Here is a 17,061-nt window from a genome sequence, read left to right as displayed (position 1 = left end):
CAAATAACAACGAAAAGTGCTACAGTGCATTTTGCAAAATTTTTCGCCATCTAAACAGGCCTGGAGTATAACCGAAAGCGCAACTGCAGGCTAAATCAAAGCCGATTTGTGATGTCAGTGTCCGTGGGCAGATTTTTGCAACTTGTCTCAGTCAGTAGTGTTGTTACCGTCCAGCGACCTGAATCACAGTTCGGAGGTTGTTTCCAATCGCAATTCACTTTGTAGAAAAACACGCGATGATTTGACAGGCTGGAACGTTTCTAGCAGGCTAGCATATACATAATCATTGATAACCACGTTACATATATATAAAACCTGTAGAAAACATCCTGGCACAACTATAGACATTTCCATAGCATAATACGTATAATATTACCCAAAAAAAATGTGCAAACGGCATAGCTCTCTCTAAAGTCGAAACCAAGGTTTTTTTTATCGGCTGAAATTCACCGAAATTTTCGAAATTTCCTTTCTATCCACAGGGTCCGATAAAATTTGACATCGGCCAAATTTTTCCCTTCTTTCCTGCTTCCACACAGACAACCCAAATTCAGCCGTTCGACAATCCCACACTATAATGTTTTATTCTTGTTTTTTATCTGTGAACAAGTGATGTTTAATAGCTTAGGAATAGTTTCAAGTCAAATTCTACAGAATTTTTTCAAAACAATTTGAATTTTTTTTGAATTTGGTCCGATATTTCCGATATATCTTGCTTATCCTATTTATCCATGACCTCCGATAAATTTTTATTTCCGATAATGAAAACCTTGGTCGAAACTACCCTGCAGCCGGAATCCCCGCGGAACTAAACCGGCGGCAGTGTCGGCTCGGGCGACGGATGCACAAGCAGCGTCTCGGGCGGTTGTTTGCCGGCCTTGGGCGGCAGCGGCGGCACTACGTGGGACCTGCACACCGGGCACGTCGCGTGCGAGTCGAGCCACATGTCGATGCAGCCGACGTGGAACACGTGCGAGCACGGCGGCAGCCGCCGCGTCGCCTCCCCGTCTTTCATCCCCTCGAGGCACACAGCGCACTGCGCGGCGGGCTCGCCGAGCGCGGACGACGCCGCTGAAGCCTTGTACTGGAACGCCGGCGCGACCGCGGCGATGGCCGTGGCCGAGAGCCCGCCGCGGCTGACCCGCACCCGCGCCGCCTCGGCGGCAGCTGGCCGCGCGGAGAGGGTACGAGCGGCGCACGAGAGCACGAAGAGGAGCGCGCTGTACATGGTGAGCGCGATCCACAGGTACCTGACGAACGCGGCCAGGATGACGAGGAGCAGCAGCAGCGGGTACGACGCCAGCACCAGCGCGCTGCGGCTGCGCTGCGCGGCCACGGCTTCGCCGAAGACCTGTGAGCGCCACGGGTACTCCGCTGCCGCCGACGACATCTCTCTCTGCCTTGTTTGTTGTGGGCTGGTGGCGGCTTTCGTGAGGCGCGTGCGACGAGTCTTGGCGCCATCTGCGAGAGATTTTTAAGCTGTCTGCTGGGATAACGGATAACGCCGTCCAGTTCTTGGACAGCGTATGCAGCAGGCAGCTGCAACTAGACAGGCCGCATTCGAGACCTTGGAGGGTTGCTTATCCGGGTAGGCAGTTCTTGATTTTTCGTGTGATCTAGAGCAGTGTGTGATATATATATATATATATATATATATATATATATACACACACTGAGAACTCGAACGGAATCGAAATTCAAATTCTGAGATCTCGAGTTACTATTCACAGCACTATTCAAATTCAAATTCACTATTTAAATTCGCGGCTACTATTCAAATTCAGATTATAAACAGTGCACGAGGGCAGCTCAACCACTTTACTGTTCAAGGCACGAGGCCTCTGCAAGTATGACGTGGCGTCGCTTTCACGCGCGAATATTTTATTGACGTTGGATGAGCGAGCGAGTGATTAGTGAATATAAATATTGATATATCGCTTTCGCGATTAGTTAAGCTAGTGCTTAGTGAATATGCTTATGCGGATTATTTCTAAGGATCTTTTGCAGGCTGGCGAGACCAACAGTTCAGCCGGTCGTGCGTACTATGCTTGTGACAGTCCTACTCGGTACTTATCGTATGCATCACTAACTTGCTTCAGAACCAGACTAACCCGGTCTACTCCCTCGCTATCCTCAGCCACGAACACACAGGACTCAGGCTCTATCGTCTCCCCAGACAGTTCTACCCAAGAGGAACACTTCTCTGCGCACACAGGGTTTTCTACAAACGCCACTACTAGGGCGAACACAAGAACAACACACGCAGAGATTTCTCCTCTAGGGTCCCTAGCATAGAGACATCGCCCCATATGAACGAGCTTGAAGGAAGGCAGGGATTCAAACAGGAAGGCTTAATTCATTTCCACAGAGCAAGCTTACATACGGCTTTCCCTTTCAGGAAATCCCAAGCACTTAGCACAAACCTTAGGGATTACCTTACAAGCGTAGGATGATCACGGGGACCTCCTTTATTCTCTAATTTACAAAGGTGGAGTGATACAACGGTAGTGGGTGATTACTACTAACGGTGGATTGATTCTCAGAGTGCTTCTGAGATCATATGTTCATGGTGTATGTGTGTGGGTGGAGAGTTGATGGAGTGGGTGGTGGATGAGAGTGTGTCTGAGGCTTTGGTGTGATGCTTCTTCTGCTTGAGCATTCGATGATGGTTCTGGTGTGGTGGTGTCGACTGAATGCGCCCGGCGTCCCGCTTTATAGTACGAAGGGAGCGTCCTTCATGCTTATCATATGAAGGAGCAAGCCTTATCGTCAGAAGGAGCTTTCGAGGCGAAGTCTTCAATTATCTCTTTGTACTGTTGCCTGGACAGCTGGACGGAGAATAATTGTCCTGGCTACAGTAGAGTGACTGTATATTCCTTTTACGCTGTCCTCCATCACGCACAGATATTTTCCTCCTAGATATTCTTTGGTATGATCTTCCATGCCCGAATGATTGATGTTGCAAACATCAAATCAAGGATAGGCATGCGGTATTATCTCCATGGCATGTATTATTATCTCTTCCCCCGGACAAATTGTTGATAACACCTTATCAACATAAGGAGTATATTTCTTATATAAATATATTGATATTGAACTGAGTCTATATTGACTCTTCAATATTTTCTTCGTTGTCCACTTCTTCAGGTTGCCATATTTCATACCAGGACAACAATTAACGATATTCTTTTCGTCATATTGAAATCTAATATTCTAGTCTTTGTCCATGACCACAGATATCCAACATCTCATCATCATTATCATCGTCATCAGATATCTGTATATTCATTTTTGAGTCATAGTCTTTCTTAATATTTTCTTCCTAGTCTTTCCTTATATTTTCAAATTTTTCATCTATTTCATGTCTTACTTCTTGTAAGACTTCTTCTTTTATATCTTTCTTCAACAAAGAAATTCTTGCTTCAAGTCTTTCTTTTAACTTTTTTTTCAAGAACTTCTTCATTCAATGATTCTGTGTCTCTTTTCACAGCATCTTTATATGTGGATACCCTTGAAGGTCCTTCTTCTCTTATATTAACACCTGGCAAATTTATCTTCACATCTTTTGCCCTTTTATATTTTTGAATATAATCTTTTGCTGCTGGTTCTATGAAATAATTTACTCCCAAAATACTTCTTGCATATGAGAGAGCTTGATCAATATTTGAATATTTTTTCCATGATACACCTCCATCATTTTCTCTTTCTACCTGTTGAGCTATAATTGATTCAAATGTTACATATATTCCTGGTATTTTTCCTCTATATATAACATATATGGGTCTTTTCTCTATATTGACAGATGATTCTTTCGGTTGTATCTTTTCATTGATCATATGAAAATATTCAGCCAAACTATTTAATATTGCTAGTATATATCCTTTATCTTCTCTTTTATTATTATATTAGAACCAAAAATTGTCTAGAATGCATTCTTGTATATCATCTAGAACAATATGGTCTCTAGGTTTGAATTTATAAGTATTCGGTGGAAAAATTCTTAGCTTATTATCAATTCCAAAGCTGAAACATTCACCCCCAATAGGGCTTGTTCCTCTCTTCATTCCTGCAAAATAGAAGATCGTGAAAATATATCAGGCAATGTATTATCTTTGCCTTTTATATGCTCAAATATTACTTTATATCCATTTCCAGTGATAATATCTTCAAATAAAACCCATCGCCTAGTTGAACTTTTCTTACTATTGATTTTATTGTAATATCTACATATAGCTTCACAGTCTGTCCTAACTGTGAACTCTTTAAATCCTAGATATAATCTAAAAGCATTTATTGCATTTATAACAGCTAAAATTTCCCTATCCGTATTGTTTATTGCTTTTAACTTGTATTTTCCTGAAGCATACCTACATATTTGTTCTTCTAACTTTGGAGAGTGCTTATGTGGTTTTTGCTTTAATATTGCACCCCATCCTAACTTGGATGCATCTGTCTCTATAATGAAATAATTATCATCTAAGGGTAACTCTAGAGGTTTTAAATCTTTGACCTTTTCTTTAATAGTTCTTACTAACTTTATATCTTCAGAATTAAAATATTTTTGTCCTTTTTTTCTTAATTTTGCATACAATGGACCAGCTAGCTTAGCTAAATTTTTAATATAATTTCTAGCATAATTTACTATTCCTAAGAATTGCTGCAGGGTTTTCTTATCATTCATGGCATCTGAAAATTCTAAGATTTTCTTTGTAATATGATCTTGTAAATAAATTTTTCCCTCTCCTATTTCATGACCTAAAAAGTTTATCTTTTCCTTACATATGTCCATTTTCCTTTTAGACAATATTAACCCATGTTGTTCTACCTTTCTAAAGAAGGTTTCCAGATAAGCTATATGTTCTTTATAAGATTTTAAGAAAACTAATAAGTTATCTATATAAACTAATATGAATTCTTGATTTTCATTAAAAATATTTTGCATTTTTCTTTGAAATAGAGCAAGGGCATTTTTTAATCCTAAAAGCATTACTAGCCATTCAAAATGACCTTGAGGACAGGTGAAAGCAGTCCATTCTATTGATTCTTCTGCCATTTTTACTTGCCAAAACCCAGCTTTTAAATCAAAATTTGAGAAATATTTACTACCTTGTATTCTATTTATCCATTCTTGCTTATTTGGGATATTATAAGCATCATCTATAGTATTATCATTTAGTCTTTTATAATTAATAACCATTCTTGACTTTCCTCTGGCTATTTCAGCATGATTTCTAACTATAAATGAAGCTGATCTATGAGGACTTCGGCTATCTCTTATAGCTCCTAATTTTAGTAATTCTTCAATATGCATCTTAAATTCTTCTATATCTTTAGGTGTTGCTTCTATAGGACTTGTCTTAATTATATGGTCGAGATTTATTATGTTAATTTTACACAATATACCATTCTTGTCCTAATGCTTCATTGGTATTTCTCCTATTATCTGAATATCTTCTAATCTTGTTACAATTTTATCTATATCCTTTTTAGATTTTATATCTCTATACCAATTTGGTGCTAATGATTGCAAACTGATACATTCTATACATGAATTTGCTATATGAAATTCTTCTATAAATTCACCTAGCTCTTCATCTGTATAATTATCAGGGACCATTTTATCAAATCCTTGGAGTTCTAAATTGGTCTTTCTTGGATTAGAATTTATAGTCTTTCGCACTTCTGTTATATATGGAACATTATCTTGATAAGGGATAAATGTTATTCCTTGCTCATGTATGATTGTTGTTTGTAAAGAGAACTGTAGAAATCTTAATCCTAATATCATATCATCATGTATCATGGATAGATCTCTTATTGTAATTTCATCCATTATATATTTGTGTTATTTATTTGTACTTCAACATCATAAGCTAGTTGATTATGAACCTTTTTTATCCCAGACATATCAGTAGATATTTCTGCTTTATCTTGATCTATTGTATGAACTATTTCTGGACACTTTACAAAATATTTATCATGTATAATATTTTTTGTGCAACCAGTATCTACTAATGCTAATATTTTATAGGAGGTATTAGACGTTAATTTTACTTTTATCGGTATTCTTATTCCTATAATTTCTTTAAATGGTAATTTAACTATATATTTGCTACCAAAGTTTATTATAGCTTCTTTTAATTGTATCGCTTTATCATTTTTTCTATTTATCATTGCTTGATCCTTTAACTCAGTAAGACCTCTATGATTATCTTCTATCTTATTAACTTCATTGAGTTCTATTTTACTCTTTAGCTCTTCTAATTCTACTTCTAAGCTATTTATTCTATTCTCTAAATTTCTGACTCTACTTGTTAATAATTTATCATCTGATTCTAGTTCTACTTCTTGTCTCCATTTTTGGTTATTGGTTCTTAGACATGAAGCACATGCTTGCTTTAAACATTTAATACATGTAAGTCTATTTTCTTGACTGGGGTAAAATATACAAAAAGCACATTTTATATTATAATCACCTCTTTCTTTTATCCAATCATGTTCACAGTCTTATTGATTCATTAATTCTATTTTTGTTTCTTTTGAACTATTAATATCTTCAGATATTATATCTAACCCTTCTATAGCATTATTAAGATTGAGTAACTCTTCATCATCTAAAGAGTCTATAAAATCTTGGTAACTCTGAGCATTATTTTCTACTTCTTCATAACTTTATAATAAAAACTTATTATTAATCTCCCATTGCTCTTCTTCACTGGTAATGTATTCAATATTATTCGTCTGCACAACTTCTTTAATTTTATGAGTCTATTTGTTTTTAGGTTTTAACTCATCTTCCTGTTTCTTTATCACAACAGGTGTTGTAAAATATTTATTCTTTAGTTCTATATCTTTCTTGATATTATCAAGTCTGCATATTTCTCGTCTAAAGTATAGTTCTTTTTCTCTTATAGCAGACCATTTGCATGTCATAGAGGTTTTATATTCATCATGAATCTTACTTAATTTTTTCTCATAATATTGAATCTGACTGTCTAAATTGTCCATTATAAATAAGGTATTTGACCTATGTTATACTGACAACTTTTTTAAACTTGGTAATTAAATCCCTTAAATTCAAAATATAATAACCAGGCTCTAATACCAAAGCGATCGGGGGGTACCTTTTGACGAGAACTCGGACAGATTCGAAATTCAAATTATGAGATCTCGAGTTACTATTCACAGCACTATTCAAATTCAAATTCACTATTCAAATTCGCGGTTACTATTCAAATTCGGATTATGAACAGTGCATGAGGGTAGCTCAACCACTTTACTATTCAAGGCACGAGGCCTCTGCAAGTATGACGAGACGTCGCTTTCGAGCGCGAATATTTTATTGACACTAGATGAGTGAGCGAGTGATTAGCGAATATAAATATTGATATGTCGCTTTCGCGATTAGTTAAGCTAGTGCTTAGTGAATATGCGTATACGGATTATTTCTAAAGATCTTTTGCAGGCTGGCGAGACCAACAGTTCAGCCGATCGTGCGTACTATGCTTGTGACAGTCCTACTCGGTACTCACCGTATGCATCACTAACTTGCTTCAGAACCAGACTAACCCGGTCTACTCCCTCGCTATCCCCAGCCACGAACACACAGGACTCAGGCTCTATCGTCTCCCCAAGTAGTTCCACCCAAGGGAAACACTTCTCTACGCACACAGGGTTCTCTACAAACGCCACTACCAGGGCTAACATGAGAACAACACACGCAGAGGTTTCTCCTCTAGGGTCCCTAGCATAGAGACATCGCCCCATATGAACGAGCTTGAAGGAAGGCAGGGATTCAAACAGAAAAGCTTAATTCATTTCCATAGAGCAAGCTTACATACGGCTTTCCCTTTCGGGAAACCCCAAGCACTTAGCACAAACCTTAGGGATTACCTCACAAGCGTAGGATGATCACGGGGACCTCCTTTATTCTCTAATTTACAAAGGTGGAGTGATACAACGGTAGTGGGTGATTACTACTAATGGTGGATTGATTCTCATAGTGCTTCTGAGATCATATGTTCATGGTGTATGTGTGTGGGTGGAGAGTTGGTGGAGTGAGTGGTGGATGAGAGTGTGTGTCTGAGGCTTTGGTGTGATGCTTCTTCTGCTTGAGCATTCAATGATGGTCTAGTGTGGTGGTGTCGACTGAATACGCCCGGCGTCCCGCTTTATAGCACGAAGGGAGCGTCCTTCATGCTTATCATCTGAAGGAGCGAGCCTTATCGTCAGAAGGAGCCTTCGAGGCGAAGTCTTCAATTATCTCTTTGTACTGTTGCCTGGACAGCTGGACGGAGAATAATTGTCCTGGCTACAGTAGAGTGACTGTATATTCCTTTTGCGCTGTCCTCCATCGCGCACAGATATTTTCCTCCTGGATATTCTTTGGTATGATCTTCCATGCCCGAATGATTGATGTTGCAAACATCAAATCAAGGATAGGCATGCGGTATTATCTCCATGGCATGCGAAATTCGAATTCTGAGATCTCAAGTTACTATTCATAGCACTATTCAAATTCAAATTCACTATTCAAATTCGCGGCTACTATTCAAATTCGGATTATGAACAGTGCACGAGGGCAGCTCAACCACTTTACTATTCAAGGCACGAGGCCTCTGCATGTATGGCGAGATGTCACTTTCGAGCGCGAATATTTTATTGACACTGGATGAGTGAGAAGGAGTCTTTGAGGCGAAGTCTTCAATTATCCCTTCTTACTGTTGCCTGGACAGCTGGACGGAGAATAATTGTTCTGGCTACAGTAGAGTGACTGTATATTCCTTTGGCGCTATCCTCCATCGCGCACAGATAGTATCCTTTTGGATATTCTTTGGTATGATCTTCCACGCCCGAATGATTGATGTTGCTAACATCAAATCAAGGATAGGCATGCGGTATTATCTCCATGGCATGTAATATTATCCTTTTGCAGTTATATATATGACTGCGCTAGTTGAAATAATATTCAGTACCTGACCCCTCCAGGTTGTGACCGCTGGATGCCCAGTTTTCTTATTCTACAGCGCGCGCCTCGAACCACAGGCCGGTTTTTCTAACGTGTGCCTCCACGATTTGCTTTCTGTCGGTTTTACTTAAAAAAATCTGACGCGGTTTTTATCCAGCCGTTTTTTCTGTTTTTTTATTAAATTCTAATGTAGCTTTCCTTTTTAAAATTTCTGACTAGGTAGATCGGGATTTGTTGACAAACAATATAGATATCCTATTTAGGTATGAAGGGAAATTAATTTCCTGGAGACCAGAAAAAATGAATTTGCAGTTAGAAATATAGAAAAGATTAGATAACAAAGGTATTGAAAAGTGTGATTATAGTTATTGTGGTTCAATATTTGTTTGTTCGTATACATGGCTGTAGGGATAAGGGCGTTATTCTACGATGAAAGGCACCCTACAAGATTTGTTAAATTATTTGTGTCACGTAGAAAGGGCGATAAAAAAATCATACTTTTTTGCCAGCAATGTTTTTTTTTTCAACATCAACGCTCAGACACATACCCACCGAGTGGTATGTAAAAAATCACGCCTGGTATATAAACATGCGCCCAAACCTTTATACATTACTATAAACAGCAAGTTGGGAGGGCACGCTACTTCAAGGTACAACACTAATCAAGGTATAGGCATTTGTGGTCTAGTAGGCAGCACATCTGTCAGAGACAGCTCCACAAGGTAAAGTTCAAGGCTTCTCTCAGACCTTCGTCCTGTTGTAACCACAAGGAAAATGTGAGTGGTTTGCAGTTTAATTTGAAAGCACCATAGAATAACTCAATTTGCATGGAAAACAAGCTTGAAAAACAAATGTTTGATCAAAGATATTTAGAGTGCAGTGTAGCTAGAGGTGGGTGCTTTGATGGAGAACGCCTAGGATTTGCACACAAAACCTAAGAAAGAATAAAAGAGAATAAATAACACTAATGAAAATATTAGCTCTAACCACGAAGCATGATCAAAGATATTTAGAGTGGACTTTAAAACAACATGTTGACTTCTGGCATCTGACAAAAGCTGATCATCATTGAAGTTTGTTCAACTAAGCTGGAAGATAGCAAACACTAACATTTGATATCCAAAAATGCATACAAACAGATCATGCTGCAGGAGCGCGTTTCATAATTATTGTCATTTCCCAATTTTATAACCTCGAGAAACTGACATAAGAAATTAAGAATTGAACACATTAAGCAAAAGTGATTTGATAAATTGGAGAGATCACTTTCAATCACATACCATCCGACATCAGCAAGCCCATTGATGGCTTCTTTAAACCTCTGGAAAGGTAAAGAAAAAATACAATTGTGACTAAAGAAGGCTCAAATAACAATCAGGAATTTGTCTGTATTGTTCAGGAACCATGAAAATTATGATAGAAAAAAAATCAGAATTGGAAGCCAAACTAATCACCAATTCGACACACATTCATCCATGATTTGAAATTTGGATGCTGGATTCATTCATAGTATGGGTGTGAACATCAGTTTAAGTCATTTTGATTGAGGTTCATGTCAGGTAGCAATTTCAACATTACAAGACATCCTAGTGCTAGATAGCAATAAAAAAATTTCAAAACTTTGAATGGACTGTCACAAGGCATCAACAAATCTGTCCTGACATGTGTGAACTAATCAGCTCAAAATGAAATAGAAAAGAAAGATCATGTTGTGGTGCCACATGTGAGTGGAAAAATCTTATCAGCATGCAATCGCATAGTTGATAAGTTGGGGTAAATCCAGCAAACCATGAAACATATAAGTATGAGCAGTATACAAATGGTCTTGTAGGAAGCAAAGTGGCATGCGTAATAGGATACGGAAATTTTAGAATACATGAGCATATGAACAACAATGATTAGCTTTGGGGTTCAAGAGCATATGAGCATCAGGTGCTCACACATGTAATTGTCAAAAACGTACCACAATGATTAACAGTCAAAAACCTTAAATCTGTAATATCAAGTACATACATTGATCAAGATGGATAAATTATAAAATCAATGCCAAATTATTGTTTTTTTACCTTAAATCTATAATATTAATGCTTCTACTTTTTTAATCTTAGCATCAAAGATGGATTTCGATCTGAATTGTTGCAGCTACACTTAACTTTAGGTGTACTAAATACATGATTTTTGTGATGATTTTTGAAACATTATAACATGGTATTTTAGTCCTTTAGATAACGAGGGTGTCAGCCTCCTTGGGTGCTATATGATTATCCATTTGACCCCACCTTAATTATTTGCCACACTCCAAAATCGAAGATTGAATCTGGAAAAGTTTAAAATGACATACTAGGATAAACCAATACCACAAAATTTAAAATGATAAGAAGCCAAATCTGGAAAAAATATGGAAATACCAGTACAGTCTAGCAAGAGGCTCACCTTTGAGGCCTTCTCTTTGAAGCTGTGTTCTCAAATGAAACTCAAAGCGATGATTGAAAAAGCATCAGTTGTGTTCCCTTGCAATGGCTTCCAACACGCATGCCTTCATGCAGACATGAAGTACACAAATATATTGAATACTAATGAACCTCTAATGAACTAGTGGAAAAGTAACTGGAAATGCTTTGATTAACAAAAGGCCTGCAGGAATCTATCTGCATGCAACCTAACTAGAATGCAAGAATCTATCTGCATGAAACCGATTAATAAAAGGTTCCTATGAAAACTATCAGTCTATCATATGCATGAAACATAACTAGAGTGACAGGTAGACAAAGAATCTATCTGCACACCAATTTGGTAATGTCTCTTTTTCAATTGTGATATCTCTATTTGTTCATTTTTTATGAGCTAAATAAATAAATAGAATGATAGTTTATAAAACTCTTCAAATGTGACACTTAGAAACATAGTATTCAAAAAAAGATTTTTGTACTATTGAATTTATTAGGAAGAATTAAAGTATCCAAAACTATTTAATGAAAGTATTTCTTTTAACAACCAGAAAGAAAAACTACCTAAGCATGAAAATAATGGAAGGTGGGTGTCATTTATTAGAGATAATCTGAATTTTATTTACTAAATTTGTCCTATGAAATTTTATTCCCCTAAGAAATCAGCTGATGGAAGATGTACACAATGGCAGCAAGCCAACAACTATACAATCATAACTACGGCAGGAGCAGGTTATAAAGATGTTGTCGGGTTTCATTTAGACAAACAGAGGTTCTAACATGTAGTACATAGTCAGTATAATTAATAGGTTGATATATACAGATTTCTGATTCCGACAAGTTGATACCAAATGAACACACAAAGAATTAATTTGACAAGGAAATATGAAGTGGACAAAGAGGATGCCGAGGAGCAGAGGGCATACACAGTCTTAAAAGCTCCTCGCCTTGGAATGAAATTGTGCTGCACTAAGGAAAGAGAATCAGATAAAAAAGTTATAACCCTTGACCTTAATTGTACATAGTAGTTCATCACATGACATCTGCATACAACATTTTACTCATGGCAAGTTTAAATGTTCAATCAAGTTTAGAGCTCAGAAACTAATTCAATTAGAGTAAAGGTATTGACATGAAGTTCCAACAAATCCTTACCAGCGTCTATATTTTCATTTTCTTATTTACTCTGTTAGGATCTTTGTTGAGCTTCTGCAACAAAATTAATTTATGCTTGTTGATAAAAAATTGTAGGAACTTGATCTAATTAGCACCAGCAGCAATACGCATTGGCTGTTTCATTCACAGTAAGGAAAATTTAAGAAGGTTAAGCAAAAAAAATGACATGTATGGTAGGTCCTAGGATGCATCCCCTTTGTGTCCTGATTCTTCAAAGTTGTGGGATCATTTGTAGTGCTTACAAGAATTTGTCAGCATATTTGGACCACAAGGAAAAGGGGATTAACATGCATGTAAGAATTTGTCAGCATATTTGATTCAATATTGATCAGCAAATAATAATTTTTACATAAGAATACAATCAAAAGCATAGGTGAATGTCACAACAATCATAGATGAAATGAGGATAAAATTTTATGGTTATGAAGATGCAAACAAAGATGCTGCCATGATGCACTCGGTGGTATCCATTGCCCTTTTATTCCTAACTTGCATTTTTCCGAGTCAACTACAAAAAAGAATTATCTTTAACACAAGGAGTATTTACACTATTTAAGAAATAACATAATCTGAAACATTAGCTAAAGAACACAAGAATGCAATATAGCTCTAGAAAATCAATAACATTAGCATGCATATAAAAATTGGTAGGTTCAACTAGAAAATTAAGCAAACAGTTGATAAAATCACACACACATTATTATTTTCAAGTAGTACTCAACGTGTAATATAGTGTCTCAATCCAGTCGTGCAAGCTATTTAGGGTCCACCACATAACCAGCATAACAATGGCGGCCAACTTGCTACAAGTGTTGTGCTATTGTGACCTATACACGTTTACTAGAAAAAAGTAAGCATGTGCATATGCATCGCATTGGCAACTGATGTGGATTTTCATCCAACAAGCTACTGGGAAAAAAGCAAGTTGATTAAGATGGGAGTCCAAAGACCTGTTTTCTAGTAAACTGTCTTGTTGTATGGCAAGTAGGGTTACCAGCATCGATTATTGCAGTTATGAATCCTAAATCATCATGTAATACATAGTTCTAGAACCTTGGTGGCTTTGATTTTGCCTTGTTTACAAAGTCAAAACCTGCACACTCTTATATGGAGACAGCTTGATGGCACTTGACCTTGCAAACCAAAAAGAGGAGGGCAGGAATGGAGGGAGGGAGGGAGAGAGATAGAAGGCACCTACACCATACGACTATCTATAGATATAGTACTACAATCTTAAAATGTACTATATATAGATACTACTACAATCTTAAAATGTACTTCTGAAAAGAGTATGTATACATACTACTTTACAAAAAGATTATGTATGGTGTATACAATTTTGAGGAGTATTTGTACATCTTACAACGGAGTAAAAGTATATACTCCCTTTGCTATGCACATATATACTCACTTCTAATTTTATAAGACTGGTGGTTGGTCCATTTACAGAAGCAAAGCATTCTCCAGTTGATTGTAGTAACACTATCTATAATGTAGATGCAAACTGATATGCAATTCTGCGGCATCTATAGGCTGACAAAAGTTATCTAAACTGAACATATATGCACTCACTACAAGATAGCTTCAGCTATAAACTCTAAACTTGCTACTTCACTATGCCATACTCATCCCTCATATATTCGAGCCCTTCGTGAACATCATGATTCCAAACCATTTAGAATTTTTTTTGTCAAGTTATAATGTAATATAAAAAATATCAAATGATACTATGATCAAGAAAGGCATGCAAACATACACTTATCCGAAAAGGTATCTAAGCATACTCATATTTGAAAAACAACATCTAAGCATATTCTTAATTCTTGATCATTGATTCTAATAAAAAATACGAAAACTAGAACACAACAATAGTTCCATGGTCTACAATCTAGAAAACTAAGCTTGGGAATGAACTAATCCATCTCAAAATCAAAATAGTAGGATGGGTTTATCTATTATACCTGGATTGCACATGTCACTACTGCATTCTCCTGCTTATGCTAGTAAAGATGCAAAGAGAGTGCTAGCTTAAAATAGAATAGTTTCACTTGATCAAACTTTAGGGTGTGACTGAACTCTGAAGTGTCACTCAAAAGCAACATGAAATGCTTTGCCACCATCGAGCAAACAAAATATCATGCTGAAAAGAAAATGGTAAGCAGAGGAAGTTTACCATTAGGAAAATCCTAGCCTCCGGACCCTGACAAGAAATTAAAAAAAACATTAGATGAAGAATAATATATATTGCAATATATCTTCCCATCTGAGATTATATCCAGACAAACATTATTTATAAGCTGAGAATTTATGTGAAAGCAAATTGTCATATAAAATTTTCATGATATGACATTCGAATATTGCATTTTGTAGCTGCTTAGGTCTTAGCAACAAACATTTTAGCTCTTCTGAGATAAAAAAAACTGATATATTCCTTAAGCTAAGAAGATTCAGTTCAGTTGCAGGGAACTGTGGTTAAGAAAAATAATTTATGCTTGTTCACTAGAAACTTGATCTAACTAGCACATGAGGCAATACCTATATGTTATTGCGCATAATGACACACGACACTGATTAGGTATTTTTTCAAATGTGAAAATATGTGTTCTACCAAAAATAATTACTAGGAATCAAATGCATGATAATTTCTTAGGTGAGTGTCTCCTTAGGTGTGATTCATTATTACGATCAGTGGAGCAAGCTAATAACTACATAAGACTGCAAATAAAGTGAAAAGATCAAAATAGTCTCCTTGATCTATTTCTATGCATGCCATCATAGATCTGAAAAATGCCATATAGTTGCTAAATCTATGTCAAACCAAATAAAGAAACATATGGCTAGAGCATGGTAACAAAGAAAGAATCCAGGAGCCTGACACTTGAAAAGAAAGGACACATTTGATGCATTCTAGTTTGGCTGTAGCAAGTGTGGACTAATTAACCTGGAAAACCTTTAAATCAGTTGTGCATGTTCATGGATTGGATGTCGATTCTTCCATGCCCTCCTACATGGTCCTAACAATGGCAACCTACATGTGTGAGAGATAGTTTACCAAGCTGCATGCGTGTGAGATGGTTTACCTCAGAAAAATCAGAACAAATCCATGTATGAAATGAACCTTCAGAAGGCATGGCAACGCCCTCCGCCGTCGAAGAGGCCACGGGGCGCGACGGCGTTGTGCTTATGGTGATGCGCCACACATAGAGGCGCCGCCATCATGGGGATGGAGATCGCAACCTGGTGGGTGCCCCGCCATGGGGGAACGGGCCAAGGGACGCTGGCACGACGATGCCGGTGAAGCAGAGATGGGGCGCCGCCACTGTTGGTGAAGGGGAGATGGGTCACGGCACTATCGTCGTGGGGGAGCACCGTCCGTGTGGGATGTCCATGCCACGGTCGGATGCAGGGGAGGGGCCCTGCTGCCACGACCACCATCAGAGGGGCAAGGGGAAGGTGAGTCGCGATCTGATCCGCCGGCGGAGGGGAAGGGCCGCTGCAACTAGGCGCTGCTGCCGTAGGGGGCCATGGAGGGCGACGCTGCCCTAGCCGAGCCGGCGGCGCTAGGAGCGCCGGTATGAGGCGCTAGATCCGCCAGGGCAGGGGAAGCTGGGCTCTAGCCCTCAGAGATACGAGGCGCTAGATCCGCTAGGATCGCCGGTACGAGGCGCTAGCCCTCGGCGGTGGCGAAGCTGAGCTCGTGAAGCGGGTCCGGAGGTTGGGGCACGTCGGCCGAGAACGCCAGGATGGGCGACGCGATACGTCTGCGCCCACACAACGATGGGTGGCGCCACAACACGGTGGGGCGTTGCCTCATGGCGGAGAAGTAGGCAGCGGCGCAGCAGCGGTGGTAGGGAGAGGGGTCGGATGGGTGGTGCCGGCAGAGGGAGGGAATGAGGAGAGACGAGGTGAGGAAATAGAAACCGCAAAGAAATCGTCGATGGGTGGGGGAGCTTCGGAGCGTCATAACAACTCGAGCTCGTGAGTGGGTGGGCCGAGCTTGTGAGCAGGGGGAACCGCCGCGGGTCTGAGGTGGGAGTGGGGGGTAGGGGGACCGGCGCGGGGAAGTGCCCGTGGTTGGCTCGGTGATTTGGATTCGGGTACTGATTATTATTCAGTACCTAGTGTAATAAATAGAATATATATGCCTAGCACCCCATGAATCCTTGATAAAATCAGGGGGGTGTTCATGTATTTAACTCTAACTTTTACCGTTGCCTAGCAATATCAATAGGCGTTATGTTTTGTACATAAAATACCCTATCAACAATTACCGTTGCCTAGCAATATCAATAGGCGTTATGTTTTTTACATAAAATAAAAGAGAAGAAACAAAAGCAGAGATGGAAGACCTTAGTAGCTAGCAGTCGAGATCTATGCCTAGCACATTAGTCGCGCACGCACAACAGCCGACCAGCACCAGCGAAGTAGCTGGGGCGGATCCTCAATCTGACCATCTTAATCATGATTAGT

The 17,061-nt window shown here is 38.6% G+C and overlaps 1 protein-coding gene across 1 annotated transcript; it reads right to left on the bottom strand.

The window, feature by feature from the left end:
- Nucleotides 1-779: 779 nt before the first annotated feature.
- Nucleotides 780-1,423, bottom strand: LOC136525213 (RING-H2 finger protein ATL39-like). Its single transcript, XM_066518204.1, has one exon. It carries the CDS (start codon nucleotides 1,388-1,390, stop codon nucleotides 809-811), a length of 582 nt encoding a protein of 193 aa, XP_066374301.1. The 5' UTR covers nucleotides 1,391-1,423; the 3' UTR covers nucleotides 780-808.
- Nucleotides 1,424-17,061: the final 15,638 nt, after the last annotated feature.

Source organism: Miscanthus floridulus, chromosome 19, assembly GCF_019320115.1.
Source record: "Miscanthus floridulus cultivar M001 chromosome 19, ASM1932011v1, whole genome shotgun sequence".
In the NCBI taxonomy this organism is placed as follows: Eukaryota; Viridiplantae; Streptophyta; class Magnoliopsida; order Poales; family Poaceae; genus Miscanthus; species Miscanthus floridulus.
This window is presented reverse-complemented; position numbering and strand designations above follow the sequence as displayed.